Raw genomic sequence first — 17127 nt, 5'->3', positions numbered from 1 at the left:
CTCCATAAAAACAAAAATACAGGCCAAGCACGGTGGCTCACACCTGTAATCCCAGCACTTTGGGAGGCCGAGGGGGGCAGATCATGAGGTCAGGAGTTCTAGACCAGCCTGGCCAATATGGTAAAACCCTGTCTCTACTAGAAATACGAAAATTATCCAGGCGCCTGTAGTCCCAGCTACGTGGGAGGCTAAGGCAGAAGAATCGCTTGAACTCAGGAGGCGGAGGTTGCAGTGAGCCGAGATCATGTCACTGCACTCCAGCCTGGGCAACAGAGCGAGACTCCATCTGAAAAAAAAAAAAAAAAAAAAGAAAAAGAAAAGAAAATTTAAATAAAGTTATAAATGATAATCAGAATAGGGCTTAATTTTCTAACAATTTTATGTCTGTCCACATAATTAAGGACAGAGAATAAGCAACTATAATGCCAAACCATAGTAACATAAATTTAATTCTGCCTTATAAACTATAAACATATATGATGCTCCACCTAACATGTACACACATACATTTCATGTGTACATGTATGAACTTGACAAAGAATAAGCTAACGTAAAGAGCTGCAAAAACATAAAATAGTTACATTAAAGTGGTAACTGTTTACAGTATTACTGATTTGGTTGAAACCTTTTTTTCAGTTAGCTTATTGTTTGCCATTAGATTCTTTTCCTCAACAGTGATTTTCAGACTTGTTAAGGTGACCAAATACTTGGAAGCCATAATGCCCTTTACACAGCACCATGATTTACTGATGTATTTAATTCCAGCATAACATTATACAGGCAAGGAACAATTTTACCAGCAGAAAATATAACTTTATTATGGTTCCACATCTAAACATCTAAAAAATACTACTATAAATAAAATATTTATGAAACCACAATTCATAGCAGCATAATAAATAACAAAATTTGAACCAAGCCAACCACCTAGAAAGACATGATTCAAAGACAAACTGGCGTTCATGACAGCTGCTCGTTTAATTTCCTCCTCTTCCCTATAATTTGCTTTTGTCTGATCTTAACACCCACATCTGATTTCTTAAGTCTCTGACCCTGACTTGAAACCTGTTAACTTGCTTCAGATTACCTGAGCCTCAGCTCCTCCCCATAGATATGGTCTGAATAGACCATAGTATCTCTGCAACTGCTGGCCTGCCCATTCCTAGGCATAGGGCAAATGGATCTCGAGGAGCTCCAGAAATCCAGCTGAGGTTGGGATGCAAGAAGGCAGAGTTAGCATAGAAAAGAAAAACAGCATCCCTTGTGCCTGAATCTGACACACAAGTGCTCCATAAATGTATTAATTGGAAAAAGCATCTCCAACAAATGTGAGCTTGGGAATGAGCAGAGCAACTCAAGAGTTAAGAACAGGATCTGAAGCAAAGGTAAGAGTTAAATGGGCAAGAAGGCTGTAACTGGACAACTGAAGCTACAGCCAGCAGAGATGCCTCAGCCTTGCAGGGCATTATAAGTTTAGACATTTATTCTATATCCTATCTTATCTCACCAAGAATCTAAAAAGCAAAGTAAAAGTAGAGCATCCTATTATCCTTTTCTGAACCAAGTCTGAGAGGAAGTTGTCTAAGAAACTTTCGAACTCCGTATTCCATGTTTTCTTTTTGTGGCTGCAATTTGGTAGGTAGCTGAAAAGAGGGGTACTTTTGCCCTGTATGCCTGGGTTTATTTAACACATATATTTCTAAATATAGAGAATGCTTTTAAATATAGAAAATCATCCACACATATACCCACAAAAGTTAGTGAACAACATATGAGCAGCTGTTTCTGTTTTGCAGTAATTGGTTTGCTTCTTGTTCACCGGTTTGCTTGTCTGTTATCACTTTGTGGTAGGCAAACAGTAATTGTAATTAACATTTAAAAATTAGGAAATAGGCCAGGCGTGGTGGCTCATGCTCATAATTCCAGCACTTTGGGAGGTGGAGGCGGGCGGATCACTTGAGCCCAGGAGTTATAGGCCAGCTGGGCATGGTGGTGTGTGCCTGGGTGACAGAGTGAGACCTTGTCTCAAGGAAAAAAAAAAAACTAAGATTTAAACCTTTAATTTTTCTTAGAATTGGAAAAAGACTGTCACAAAATTTCGAGGTAGAGTATGGCAAAGTAGCTCACAGTTTGAGAAAGATATGTTTGAATTTGGAAATTCCCACTGAAATTTCATTTGTAAAATGGGATTTGAGAATTAACTTTTTGATGTATTGTTGCCCATTTTCAAGACATTTCAGCATTGGTCCAGGTGGGAACTATTCCATGCTCCCTGCTATGGTCTGAGCAGTTGTGCCCCCCCAAAATTCACGTTGAAACCGAATTACCAATATTACCAGTGATATTAAGAGGTGGAACCTTTGCAAAATGATTAGATCATGACAGTAGAGCTCTCATGAATGGGATTAGTGTCATTACAAAAGAGGCCCCAGAAAGTTGTCTCGTCCCTTTCACCATGTGAAGACACAGCTAGAAGTCACCATCTATGAACCAGTGAATGAACACTGAATCTGCCAGCATCTTGACCTTGGACTTCCTGGCTCCGGAAGTAAGAAATAAATTTTTGTTGTTTATAAGCTACCTAGTCATCTTGTTATAGCAGCCCGAATGGACTAAGACACCCCTCTGCCTTTTGGGTTAACTTATAATTAACAATAATAACTTAATGTATTAAACACAACTATGTGTTACTCAATATAGTTTTATTTGATCTTAACAGACCTATGTATTATTCATGCTTGACATTAATAAGCATTGCTCTTTTATTCTATGAAGTAGAAAAAGAGAGGTGCTGAAAAGTTCAATAACTTGCCCACGGTTGTGTGCCTACTAAATGGCTGAACCAGGAATCCAGCCTGAAATCCTCAGACTCTCCGTTGATCTCTTTTGGCACGGTGCTTAGCTATTAACCAGGGAGATCAACCCTCTGCATTATAAATAGGGCTTTATGCTCGTTTTCCTTCCCTCTCTCTGTTCCTTCCTTCTACTATTTCTACTTGAGATTACTCTCAGGTATCCAAAAGTAAATAATTTCATTGCCACCTGTTACTAAGAGGAACAGAGCCCAAGGTTTATGCTAATCAGCCCATCTTAAAAGAATGGAAAATACATGCCTTAAAAGTCCTGCTACCGAATTACAAGTTGGTTGTGTGTATATTAAGCAGGCATTACTGTTCGGGTGGTAAATATAGCAATATATTATTGAGATCATAAAGGAATAAAGTATTTCAAATTTGCTGCGACACTTGAAGTCTGTGCACCCCTATAATTAAGCATATGAACTTTTAATTAAAAAATAAACAATACTGTATATTTTTCTATCTTCAAGTTGTCATTACCAATGGCATTGTAAACCACACCCTATTAGTATTGCTTTTAGCACTGCTTCAACTTTCCTTACTACACTAACAGCTTTTGTCAATTTTCAAGGTGCTTTATCCCCTTTTTTCTTTATTACTGTCTTTTTCATGTGGCTGAAATTCCTAGAAGCACAAGAACCAAACTATATTAAAAATTGAAAAACACAATGACATTTTCTAATTGCATTATCCTCTTTTTTGAGACAAGAGACTCGCTCTGTCACCGAGGCTGGAGTGCACTGGCGTGATCTCAGCTCACTGCAAACTCCACCTCCTGGGTTCAAGCAATTCTGCCTCAGCCTCCCGAGTAGCTGGGACTACAGGTGCACGCCACCACGCCCGGCTAATTTTTGTATTTTTAGTAGAGATGGGGTTTCACCATGTTGGCCAGGCTGGTCTTGAACTCCTGACCTCGTGAGCCACCCACCTCGGCCTCCCAAAGTTCTGGGATTACAGGCGTGAGCCACTGTGCCTGGCCTGCATTATCCCCTTTTATACAATATCATCCTGATGCTTTCTAATGTGAATTTTTCAGGTAATTGAAGTGTATCTTTACTTTGGATAGAAAACATCCTTTGACAATTCCTTACTGTCTTATTTGACAGAGCAGCATAAATTCTTGATTCAGTCACTGTTACAAACACATTATTTTACAAAGTTGTAACACAACTATGCCTTTAGGACCTTGCTGTACAAGGTTCTCTATCCAAACACCTTATAGCCCCTGCTTACTACCTAAAACCTAGAGTCTCTGGAGTCTTCTGTCAGTGGGCCAGCGTACTTCTCTTGCTGCCTAACATCCTACCCTCGCCACCCTGGGCCAAACCCTCGCTTTGCTATATCTATATCTGGTGTGAGTTTGGAAATGTGTTAGCTGAAGTTGGTACAATAATGTATTCATGATGTTACTAAAGGTCTTCATGAGATTTGCAGGGCTCTCCCAGGAGGAAGACAGTTTCTGCTTGTAGTCTTTGTGGTATCTATGTGGCCTATATTGCTTCTCAGTGATTCTGTGAGCTTTAACATTTTAATTATGTTTTTCGTTTTCAGGTCTTCCTATAATTTCCTAACATTGATTGCTTAAAATATTTAAGTAAAAAGTGTCTCTAAATCAAATTTTAATTTCCATAAATGTCTACAGCAATGGCTACAAATTAACATGTAATTTGAATTGCAGTTCTTTGGCGGTATGTTCAGAGAAATGTATGTTCAGAGAAATGGTGACCAGATCTCAATACGAGGAATTATGAAGGGTTGCCAATGTGTTCTCCAGTGAGAAGCATTTAACTCTCCAGTGTTCATGATAAGTAGGTTGATAGTTCAAATAATTTATTGCTGCATTATAGTATACATAATTAAATGAAACATGTTAAACTCAAGGGAATTTTTAATAGGTTACTTGCAATTGTTATTGCAGGCAACAACTTGTACATGATTTTATTTCCAAATCCACAAAAAACAAATTTTATACAAATCAGCACTGTAAAAATGTCAATTACAGCCCCAGAGGCTTTGCTGGCAGAATAATTGTCTAAATTCTAGAATATGGGAAACAGGTTTTTTCTGGATTCATCCTTTTTTTTTCATTTTCTTTTTTTTTTTTTTTTTTACAAAAAAATTTACAAGTGAAATGTTACTACAAAACTTTTTATAAGGAATTTTTGCAAAACATTTACATTTTACCATCAACTATTTCTGTTTTAAAATCATTATGTAGATTTAATACCCTATGCTGCACATCAATTTATGTGGGATGACAACTTAGTGACATGCATAAAAAAACACCACAAGGCATTAAAATGGAGACTTAAATACAAATATTGTTGCAATAAAACAGTTATAAAATTGAAAAATAGGACCTAAACATCATGCTTATCTAAGTTTGACAAATTAACTTTTTCTCCTAGATTACACACTTTTATTACTGCTCTCATGAGAGTGTGATAAATAATGACTTAACATCAAGTTCTAATGTAATCAGCAACACATACACAAACCTAACCAAAGAAAGTATACTGTAAGAAAAAACTATTCTAACACTGGAGTTTTACCATGATAAATACATAGCTTTGCACTGATAATTACAATAAAGAAAAGTTTTATAATGGTGGTAAAGGGAATGAACAGTGAAATGCCATTAAACAAGACTCTACTGCACATCTGTGCCCTATTACTTATAACAGCTATATCCCACTGAGTCAAATAAAGGACATTGAAATTTACGATTCTTCTAAAGACAGAAAAGTAGACTCAGAATGGTATGCAGAACAGACTGTCAAAATATTTCTGATTTCAGTGGTGAAATGTGCACCTGCTAACACAAATTAACATATTTTATATGCTATAAAGCTATCCAGATTCATTTGATAAATTTATAATAGGCCTCATTGTTGATTAAAAAATAACTTCCATTTCTAATGGACATACATAGGTTTGCATTAGAACTGGTTCATGGAATAATGATGCAAAGTGTTCATACTTGGTATTAACAACAACAAAAAGTGTCACTCTGAGGAAACATGATTAAAACATTAAGAAAGTTTCTTTGCATAAAAAAATTTATAGCACTGATTGTGTAGCATAATGATAGATAAAATATATATTTGATGTTTCAGCTCCTATATAATAAAATTAAAATTAACACTACCAAATGCTCCTCTGTACCAAACAAAACAACAAACCAATTCTGATGTTTTAAAGCCAGATACATCAGTTGTTAAGAGTACATTAAATAAAATATACAAAACAATTTACAAAATCCAACTAAAATTTAAAGACTCTGTTACAAGTCTACAAAAGCTTTAAGAAACTTGAAATTTATAACCACAGTGTAAAAATTTTTTTTTCCTTTAATCTCAAAGCTTTTTTATACAAACTGAAAGCACAAAAGACCTTCAGTTTTATATAACGCTACAAAGGGCTGGCCTAAAGTGTACATAGTGTAAACAGTGATCATTACAGTATTTTTCCTTCATCAAAAATACAAGAAACATCACAATTTTGGAAGAGAATTCGCATGAGTAGTACTTTTCCTGAAATTATAGAGAATGCACAAGAAAACACGTACCTATATTCAAACAGTCCCCAAAGCAATGATGTTAATAAATTGAGCAGGTAGGTAAAAACTTTGTTTTCAAATGGTCAATTTCACTGATTATGATTCTGTGTAAATACTTTTTTAAAACATAAAATATCCTTATTAATATTTAAGTTACTGGTTTATAATCCAAATTTTTTCATATGAAACTTTTGGCCATCTTTCCTAATAAGACCCTTTCCTAGCTGGGCATGGTGGCTCATGCCTGTAATCCCAGCACTTTGGGAGGCCGAGGTGGGCAGATCACCTGAGGTCAGGAGTTTGAAACCAGCCTGGCCAACATGGTGAAACCCTGTCTCTACTAAAAATACAAAAATTAGCCAGGCGTGGTGGCGGGCGCCTGTTAATCCCAGCTACTCAGGAGGCTAAGACAGGAGAATCGCTTGAACCTGGGAGGCGGCAGTTGCAGTGAGCTAAGATCGTGCCACTGCACTCTAGCCTGGGCAAGAGAGCAAGACTCCATCTCAAAAAAAAAAAAAAAAAAAAAAAAAGACCCTTTCCTGTAAGACCCTTGCATAAACAATAATATATTTTTTTCTTTAGTCACTTACTTCACTGAAAATTATTCTGCCTTTTCAAAAATAAAAATTTTGCTTCATAATATATCTATTATATATTAGGCTAATTTTTGGGGAAAATTCAGTTATTGATGTAACATAAAAACATTACTGTGTTATAATTCCTAATTACTTCTTACATAGCACTAGAAATAAAATGGGACTGGCCAATTTTTAGTAGAGGAAAACAAGAATTACAATGTAGTTAAAAGAGAATTTTCTGCTGGCCTTGGAAAAAAGTATAATTCTTTCTTTGGCTACCAAGTCAAAGCATAAAGAATTCTGCACATTGTCAACATAACTCATATTTACAAAATACGAAACTACAGAACAATTTACACTCTATGCAAATATTTCCAATATAAACATTTTAAATGAAATTTTGTGGTTCAACCTGGGGTTAGGAACATAATCAATCCTAACTTTAGAACATTGCATGTTAAGATGCCTCATTTTATTTTTCTGAAGCTATGATGAGTTTTGTTTCGACCATTTTTTTCCCAGCATTTTCCTAAGGTGTCAACCTAAAAGTTAACCTAAGATTTAACTCTACGTTCCTCTTGTGTCTCCAAATGGAGAAAGTAACTGGACTTCACTGATTGTCTGCATACACACTACTATAATGTAGTGGTAATAAAGATCTGAGACGCATCTCAGATTACTGTTTTGGAACTTACCTAATTCAACTGTTGAAGAATTTCTAACATTTAGAAAAGACGGCCAAAACTATTTTCGGTTGATTATCCAAAAATCAAGCGAAGGAAATATGGTATCATCCCTATCATCAGTTAACTATCTGTTTTCTGTGCTATAGAGAAAAAGAATACACGTAAATTATTACTGACCGAATTTATAACAAAGTACTTTCAAAGAAAATAAGTCCAATTAAGGTCCAGCCTGCAAACTACTAAGGTCTTTTTAAACATGTTAACACATGATATTAAGAGATGGGAAGATTCTGTCTAAAGGTTATGTGATATATTTCCAAACAACTACAACTTATAGTATGGAGGAAATACTTTTCTGTTTCCAGTACATCAGTTTGCTTTTTGTATTTTTTAAAATTCAACACTTCATGTGTTGACCCCAAACCCTGGAATACTTAAAGAAGCCAAGAATGAAAACATAATTTCCTACTCTGTAATCCACTTGACCAGCCCATTTCCAGATTTTCAAAGGTGTGTAAACAAGTGCAGCACTAGAGGTCTCTGTTATAAATAACTTTTCAGAATTCTTCCATGTTGGTTGAAACATTGGGAGTTGCTGGATTCGAATCTTGAGAAATGGCTGCAACTGTGACAATTCTTGGGGAGCCAAGCACCTCTGTAACAGATGAGTCCAGTTCTCCCGAGGTAACAATGGCAAGAGCTGTCCCACCACCTTTTTTATTCTGGTGCGTTTTGACATGTTTGGAGAGATGATCACTCCGCATAAACCTTTTAGAACATTCCGGGCATTCAAATCTCTTTTCACCTACATAGAAAAACAGTAAATGGAGTTATACACATTTTACTTCGGTGAAATTATAATTTTTAATAATCTCCCTTCTGGTCACATTATACGACTTTTTGTACAGTTTCACTAGTTGCAAAATGCTTTGTTTTATTTAAAAACATTATCAAATAAGCAATGCAAAGAGAAAGACCATGTGATTGAGACGAAAAGACCTGAAGTTTAAGTCCTGCTTCTGCTACGAACTGGAAATAAAAGCTGGAGCAAGTAAATAGCCACTGGAACCCTCAGTTTTCCCATCTACAAAGCAAGAGGGTTTTTAGCAGACAATTTAAAATATCTCTATCAGGTGTAACAAATATATATAATGTTCAAGGCTCATGTCCACTCTTCTTCAAAACTGCTAACCTGGATTTTAGTTTTAATCTTGGAGGCATGAAGTATCTTAGAACTATTTCAAATAAACTAAGTTAATAATTTAATAGTGTACTGAGCTCTTTACAAGGCAAAAATGGGAGGTAGGCATATGCTACATTTAGAATTTAATAAAGTTTTTAGGTTTCATAAGATAACAGTTTCTGTTGTCCAAAGCAATTCTTAAATATGTTTTCTCCAAAATATAAGATAGTTTTACTAGACTGACTTCTTTGTTTTGGAATAAAAGCTAGTTTAATGTTAACTAAAAAGAAAAAAGCCATTTTGTTTTTGTGTATAATAAAGGAGGCAGATCAAAATTTGGTTAACTGGTTTATCCTGATGTGCACAATGAGTAACTGTTAGCCGTCGATCTTCCCTCTAAAATTGTTACTTAAGGGACTGAAATGTTGTTTTCCCAGTCTGATAGAACTTGGATAATAAGTGATAGGGTTTGGCTCTGTGTCCTCATCCAAATCTCATCTTGAATTGTACTCCCATAATTCCCATATGTTGTGGGAGGGACCCAGTGGGAGATAACTGAATCATGGGGGTGGGTTCCCCATACTGTTCTTGCGAATAAGCCTCAAAAGATCTGATAATTTTATCAGGGATTTCCGATTTTGTGTCTTCCTTATTCTCTCTTTGCCTGCCACCATCCACATGAGATGTGATTTGCTCCTCTTTGTCCTCCACCATGATTGAGGACTCCCCAGCCATGTGGAACTGTAAGTCCAATTAAACCTCTTTCTTTTGTAAATTGCCCAGTCTAGGTAGGTCTTTATCAGCAGCATGAAAACAGACTAATATAATGAGAAAATTCAATTTGGATAATTTCTTTTCTTGGCCCTGCTTTTGACTTACCAATAAAAAAAATCTATAGGCTCAAGTTGATCCACGTCAGATATTCTCTCTTTTTCTTTACATTCTCTTTTTCTTTACGTGTGTGCTTTTACTTTTGAGCAAACTTTGAAAAAACCATTAGTCTTCCTTATTGTTATAAACAAATATTAAAACTTACAGGACCACTGCACTCAATACAATATTGTATTAAACATCCATCTGAAGTAATACAAAGAAGATGCACCTCCATGTCATACCACACACCAAAATACATGCTACAAAGATTTAAAACCAAGTATTAAAAAAAAGGAAAATATTTCTATAACCTAGAGTTTGGAGGTACTTTAAAAAGTACAACAGGTTATTTAGAAACTATAAAGCAGAGAATAGACAAATCTGACTACACAAAAATAAAATACTTTGCATGACTTAAGATCCCATAAAGTTAAAGGAGAGAAAAAAAAGGTCAACAGAAGCATAAAAACAATGTGATAAAATTTAACACATTTTGATAAGAGCTCTTGGCAAACCAGGAATAAAAATTTATTTCTTTTACCTGCTATACCTCTACACATAATTAATGGAGAAACTTTTGAACTATTACTTTATACATCAGGAACAAGGTAAGAATGCTATTATATATATCATTACTATTTTCAACATAATATGAAACATTCTGACGAAGCCTACATAGAAGACAGTAAAATGAACTGAGGTACAATCATTGGAAGAAAAAAAATTGAAATAGATTATTATTTACAGTTATTACTATTTACATAAATAATCTGAGAAAATGAACAATTAGAATAAATTTGTCAAGTGGCCAGATTCACGATCAATCGATAATAAGCAACACCATCCATTAATTATATAAATCAACATGTAATGCAAATATTGAGGCTACAGTGAGCCACTGCACTTTAGCCTGGATGACAGAGCAAGGCCTTGTCTCAAAAAAAAAAAAGTGTGTAGACAAGGCCCTGACCCCAGGTCAAACACAAACTATATGCCAAGCCACACTTGGCAAGCCTGGTCTTGGTATCTTATTCCAGGGTCTAGCTAGGTTCTGACAGGAGGAACCTGGGACTTCTCTGTACAAAGGTGGAGGCAGTGGCCTACTTAAAAAACAAACAAACAAACAAAATTGTATTTAGGCTGGGCAGGGTGGCTCACACCTGTAATCCCAGCACTTTAGGAGGCCGAGGTGGGTAGATCACCTGAGGTCAGAAGTTTGAGACCTGCCTGGCCAACATGGTGAAACCCTGTCTCTACTAAAAATACAAAAAAAGTAGCTGGGCGTGGTGATGCACGCCTGTAATCCCAGCGACTTGGGAGGCTGAGGCAGGAGAATCACTTGAACTAGGCGGGGTGGAAGCTGCAGTGAGACTTGGATGCTAGGAGATAAATTACCTGCTGTAACTGCCCCAGGTGTGCCTGCCTACCAGACATTCCATCTTGCAAGACCACCATTAAAAGTCTCGCTTCCATTGTTCGTGTCTCCAAGTCCATTCTTTGGGTTTGGACAGGTGAATGTGTGTTTCTCACAAACCTGGGGGCCTGTCTGGGATCTCTGTGCCTGCATGGAGTGGGACTCCAGTCGAGAGGGGAGAGGTGTCCGACCCCATTTGGGTGGCCCACTCTGTCCAGGCGTCCTGGCTCCCCACAGAAGCCACAGACAAACCTGAGACTGTTACTCAGGAGGCAGCAGAGGTGACACAGGGAGAAAAGCAGGCACTGCAACAACCAGGCAACCTCACGCAGGAGCCAAGGGAGGAAAATTGGACTGGAAGTACTGTCTTGGTGGTTGGGCATTTTCAGAGGTTGAGTGTGTGTGACTGAGATGTACCCTAGATATGAAGCAAGTGCGGAGTCCCAATCCATGGTTCCGTTCTCCCATGAGGAAAATGGACAAACAATGGACAAAAAGAATGGTCGGAGAATGGATGAAGTGATTCTTGGGGTGTGCAAGAAACCTCCAGTAGGGGGTGCTGAGAACACAGGGAAAAGCTCAGACACAGACTGACCAAAAATGGGAAACAGAAATTCTAGGCCTAGGGGACAAGGGAAAGAGGGAGCCAAAGAGACTCCCTCTGACATTTACCAGGATAGTCCTATGGCCTAAGTTTGGTTCAGATAAAAATTGGGTGTGCCAAGCTTTAATTCTCTACGTGAATAATAAAACCCCAACCTCACAAGAAGAGATAGGTTATGCTCTCTGCTGGATCAAGGAATTAGCCCCCATATTCCCACTTAAAGAAGAAGAAAAAGAGCCTAGTAAAAATCCCTCACCCTGGGAAAAGCCCTGGGACCCCGTCATGCATGCCCCTCCATATATCTCAAAAATAGGGGACAGGAAAACCAAGGGGCAGCAGCAGGGTTAGAAGAGGAAAGACCTGGACACCATGGCGGAGCCAAACCAACTGCTCCTCTAAATCTTTATCCAAATTTAAGAAAAGAACTAGAACACTGTAAGAGGGATACTGAGAACTTCCCTATTCCTTCCACACAGCAGGCACCTAGCGTGTTCCCTCTTAGGGGAGTTCCCATGGGACAGGGAGAGACTGGCTTTGTAAATGCTCCTCATACAAGTATTGAAATTAGGAATTTCAAGAAAAAGATGAAACCACTTCTAGAAGATCCAATCGGTTTAGCAGACCATCTGGACCAATTCCTAGGATCCAGCTTTTACACCTGGGCTGAAATGATGTCCATCAAGAATATTCTGTTCATAGGAAAAGAAAGGGGAATGATTAGGAGCGTGGACATGACCATCTGGGAGAGGCAACACCCTCCCAGGCAAGGAGTCTCACCAGCCAAACAAAAATTTCCAAATGTTAATCCCAAATGGGATAATAACGATCCCAAGGACCACACCCAAATGTAGGACCTCCAGGAACTAATAATTAAAGGGATCAAGGAGTCCACTCGTAGGACACAGGACACATTCAAGATTCAACAAGAAAAAGAGGAAACTCCTTCTGCATTCCTATACAGGCTCAGAGATCAGATGAGAAAATGCTCCGGATTAGATCCAGAGGACCCAGTAGGGCAATGCCTTTTGAAGGTTAACTTTGTAACTAAGAGCTGGCCTGACATTACCAAAAAATTACAAAAGACTGATGGATGGAAAGAGAAACCAACTGAGGATTTACTGAGGCAAACTCAGAAGGTCTTTGTAAGGAGAAAGGAAGAGAAGCAGAAACAAAAAGCAAAAATCATGGTTTCCACTGTGAAAGAGGTAGTCAGAAAGGGTTACATCAAGATCCCTCACTTAGGAAACAAGGGAATTATAGATTTTGACACAAAGAAAGAAGGGAAATGCAGGGAAAAGGTCCTAAGACTATGAGTGGATGTTACAAATGTGGAAAGACAGGGCATTTTAAGAGAGGATGTCCTAAATAGAAAAAAGAAAAGGTGATACCTCTCATGACTGTTGATGAAGACTAGCGGGGGGCAGGAGTGCCTTCTGAGTAGATCCCACCAGGAACCCTTAATAAATTTGAAGGTGGGACCTGAGGGAGAAGTGACATTTTTGGTTGATACTGGGGCAGCTCACTCCTCCCTAATTCACCAACCAAGGGGTACAGAACTCTCTAAGGAAAAACTGACAGTATCAGGGGTAAAAGGGGAGGGATTTCAGGTTCCAATATTTAAGAAAATTTTAATTACATCAGGACCAAAACAAATTGAGGGGTCACTTGTTCCTGAAGTAGGAACTAACCTCCTGTGTCGAGACCTGATTGTGAGATTGGGTTTAGGATTAGGAATACAGGAAGGACAAATAAAAGTAATGATGGGCCTCCTAACAGAGGAGGAGGAAAGAAAAATTAATCCCCTTGTGAGGGTTAGGGAAGGCAACAGAGGGTTAAAAATCACACCCTTACAGATTAAACTAAAACAACCAGAAGTAGTTTGCAGAGAACAATATCCCATTTCTACTGAAGGAAGAAAAGGTCTCCAACTGGTAATAGAGGGATTAATGATGGACAATGAGAACCCTGCATGTTACAATACTCCAATTCTCCCAAAGAGCCTGATGGGTTGTATAGATTGGTGCAAGACCTAAGGGCTATAAATCAAATTGTCCAGACCTACCACCCTGTGGTGACTAACCACTACACCCTCTTTAGCAAGATACCCTATGAACGTAAGTGGTTCAATGTGGTGGATCCAAAAGATGCATTCTGGGCATGTCCCCTAGACTTTAGGATTAGGGAACCTCTTTGCCTTTGAATGGGAAGATCCTATAACTAGGAGAAAACAACAGTACCCCTGGGCTGTGCTGCCACAAGGTTTCACAGAAGCCCCAAACATATTTGCTCAAATCTTAGAAAAAGTCCTAGAGGAATTTCGACCTTCCAGGGGAACCCAGTTGTTACAATACATAGATAATCTTTTAATTTCTGGGGAGAGGAGGGCCGAGGTATCAGAAAGCACCACAAGCTTAATTTCCTAGGAGAAAGGGGATTGCGAGTATCTAAGAACAAACTGCAGTTTGCAGAAAAAGAAGTTAAATATTTAGGACACCTGATTAGTGAAGGGACATGAAGAATAAACCCAGAGAGAATACTGGGAAGAGTGAGTCTGCCTTTGCCTAAGACAAAAAGAGAACTCCAAAGATTTTTAGATTTAACTGGCTACTATAGGTTATGGATTGACTCATATGATCAAAAGACAAACACTCTATCAAGTTACTAGAAGAAGAACCCGATCCCTTGCAATTGTCCTCAAAGGAAATTCAGGTGGTAAAAGAGCTAAAGCAGGCCCTCATTACAGCCCCGGTCCTGGTCCTCTCATCTTTAGAGAAACCATTCCATCTGCTGGTAACAGTGGATCATCCTTGGGGTGCTCATTCAAACCTGGGGAGAGAAGAGCGAATCTGTTGCGTTTGCCTCCAAGCTTCTCGATCCTGTCTCTCAGGAGTGGCCCAAATATGTGCAAGCACTGCTGCCACAGCCCTGCTGCTAGGAGAGTAGAAAGCTAACCTTTGTTGGGGCCCTAATAGTAAGCGCCCCACACCACGTCAGGAATATATTAAACCAAAAGCTGGGAGACAGTTTGAACAGATTCTTGGATTCTAAAATATGAAGCCGTATTAGTATGAAAAAAAATTATTTGCTTGTAACAACAAATATTTGCCTAAACGCAGCCAGTTTCCTATGGAAAGGAGAGGAGAACAAAGACATCAGACCAGAATTGCTTAGATATCACAGAATAACAAACCAAAGTAGGACCAAACCTTAGGGAAGCTCCACTACATGATGGGATAAGGCTCTTTGTGGATGAGTCGTGACGAGTGATAGATGGCAATGCTGTCACTGATGGAGATAAACACTCCCTATATGAGAAAGGTAGATTACCTAATGGCTGGTCAGCCCAAATCTGTAAATTATATGGTCTTAACCAGGCCCTAAAGCTCCTTAAAGCCCAAGAAGGCACTATATATACTGATTCTAAATATGCTTATGGGGTAGTACACACTTTTGAAAAAATCTGGACAAAGCAGGGTCTAATAAATAGCAGGGGAAAATAATTGGTACATGGGGAACTGCTCAAACAGGTTTTAGAAAGCCTCCTGCTTCCAGCAGAGGTAGCCATAGTTCATGTAAATGGTCATCAGAAAGGGAACACTATAGAAGCTACAGGAAAAACAGACTTGCAGATGAAGCTGCTAAGCAAGCCTCCCTGGATAAAGAAATTAGACTATGTAGCCTGCTCCCAGACATCCCTAAGCTAGTATTAAAACCCCAGTTTACCAGAGAGGAGGAGGAAGAATTAGACAGGACGGGGTCACTCAGACTGAAGATGGCAAATGGGTACTTCCTGAAATAAGTAAACCCCTAATGAGAAAACTAGTATCTACATTACACAAATGGAGTCAATGGGAACCCCAGGCTTTGTGTGATACAATACTTAGGAATTATGGGTGTATAGAGATTTACACCCTTGCTAAACAAGCATGTGGAAATTGTGTAACTTGTCAAAAGATAAACAAAAAGGTGATTAGAAAACAGGAAGACCTCCCGGAGTAAGACCACTTCAACGCATTCAAGTAGATTTCACAGAAACACCCAAAGGAGGAAGACTAAAGTATTTACTGGTGATGGCAGATTACCTTTCAGGCTGGGTAGAAGCCTTTCCCCTTGCAACAGCCACTGCTGGGAATGTGGTCAAAATAATATTAAAATAGATTTACCCAGCTTTGGACTGGTGGAAAATATTAATTCACACAATGGAAGCCACTTTACCTCAAGGGTGTTAAGGTGAATTATGGAAGATTTACAAATTAAATGGGATTATCTCACCCTTTGGCATCTCCCTTCCTCTGGACAGGTAGAAAGAATGAATCAAACTCTCACAAAGCATATCCCCAAACTAATCTTAAAAACTAAAATGCCTTGAACCAAATGTCCCCCAATAGCATTCCTTAGATTAGAACAAGCCCCAATAAAAGACTTGGGATTGTCCCTCTACGAGTCATTATATGGGCTCCTATATTTGCGCAGAGCTACCGATCTTCTGGCTATGGAAACCAAGGATCAATTTTTAAAGAAATTATATAGTGGCCATATACTCCACCCTGTCATCCCTTAGGTTAAAAGGACTTCTGACTCAAACTTCACCTCTGGAGTTCATGGCTCACCACTTTCAGCCTGGTAACTTGGTGCTGATTAAGACTTGGAAAGAAGACAAGCTCCACCCAAGCTGGGAAGGTCCCTATCAAGTGCTCCCGACCACTGAGACAGCCATGTGAACAGCTGCATGAGATGGACTCACTATACTTGAGTCAAGGGACTGGTAAAGGAGACCCTGGAAGGGAGGGGAAAAGACCAGTGGAAAGTGCATGGGTCACCTGAGGAACCCTTAAAGTTAACTCTGAGAAAAATCTAAAAAGAAATCATGGGCTGGCCCCAGTTCTGGAAGAGTCTTGGTTATATGGGTTAGGGGCAGACATCACAGGGAAAGACCCCCTAGGTATATTTATTCTCAAACTCATCAAAAACTCAACCCCCTACGTGTCTGGTACTGCTCCAAGCCCAGGCCCTAGTAAACACTTTAGTCCACCAAATAATGATCCTAAAAGGCTAAAAATAATTGAGGTAAAGGATGTAAAGCAAACCTTAAAAATTGAGGGTATGGGGATGTGAATGCCTGGGTTGAGTGGGTCACATTTTTGGTACAAGCCCTCAACAAGAGTAACTACTATGCATGTGCTGCAGGAGGACCTCAGGCACGGGTGATTCCATTTCCCCTAGGATGGAATACTGATCCTGAAGGAATGCGTTGCATGTTGGCTCTATACCGAGACAAGGATACATGGGAAAATGAGACTTGTAAAAGTCCATCATTGCTCTTTCCCGCACTGCGGAGAGGGGTCAGAACCCCTCATCCTCTGCAGGGAATA

General features: G+C 38.8%; 1 protein-coding gene across 3 annotated transcripts in view; it reads right to left on the bottom strand.

The window, feature by feature from the left end:
* Positions 1-4970: 4970 nt before the first annotated feature.
* The window catches only part of SP4 (Sp4 transcription factor), an 86028-nt gene continuing 73871 nt past the window's right edge, over positions 4971-17127 (bottom strand). For 2 of the 3 annotated variants that reach the window (XM_003252636.3, XM_030822210.1), the window contains exon 6: positions 4971-8486. In XM_003252636.3, coding sequence (XP_003252684.1) covers positions 8239-8486 — 248 coding nt within the window. In that variant the 3' untranslated portion in view covers positions 4971-8238. The remainder of the gene's footprint in view (positions 8487-17127) is intronic. The other variant, XM_030822209.1, reaches the window with a different exon arrangement.

Source organism: Nomascus leucogenys, chromosome 11 (assembly GCF_006542625.1).
Source record: "Nomascus leucogenys isolate Asia chromosome 11, Asia_NLE_v1, whole genome shotgun sequence".
Classification (NCBI taxonomy): Eukaryota; Metazoa; Chordata; class Mammalia; order Primates; family Hylobatidae; genus Nomascus; species Nomascus leucogenys.
This window is presented reverse-complemented; position numbering and strand designations above follow the sequence as displayed.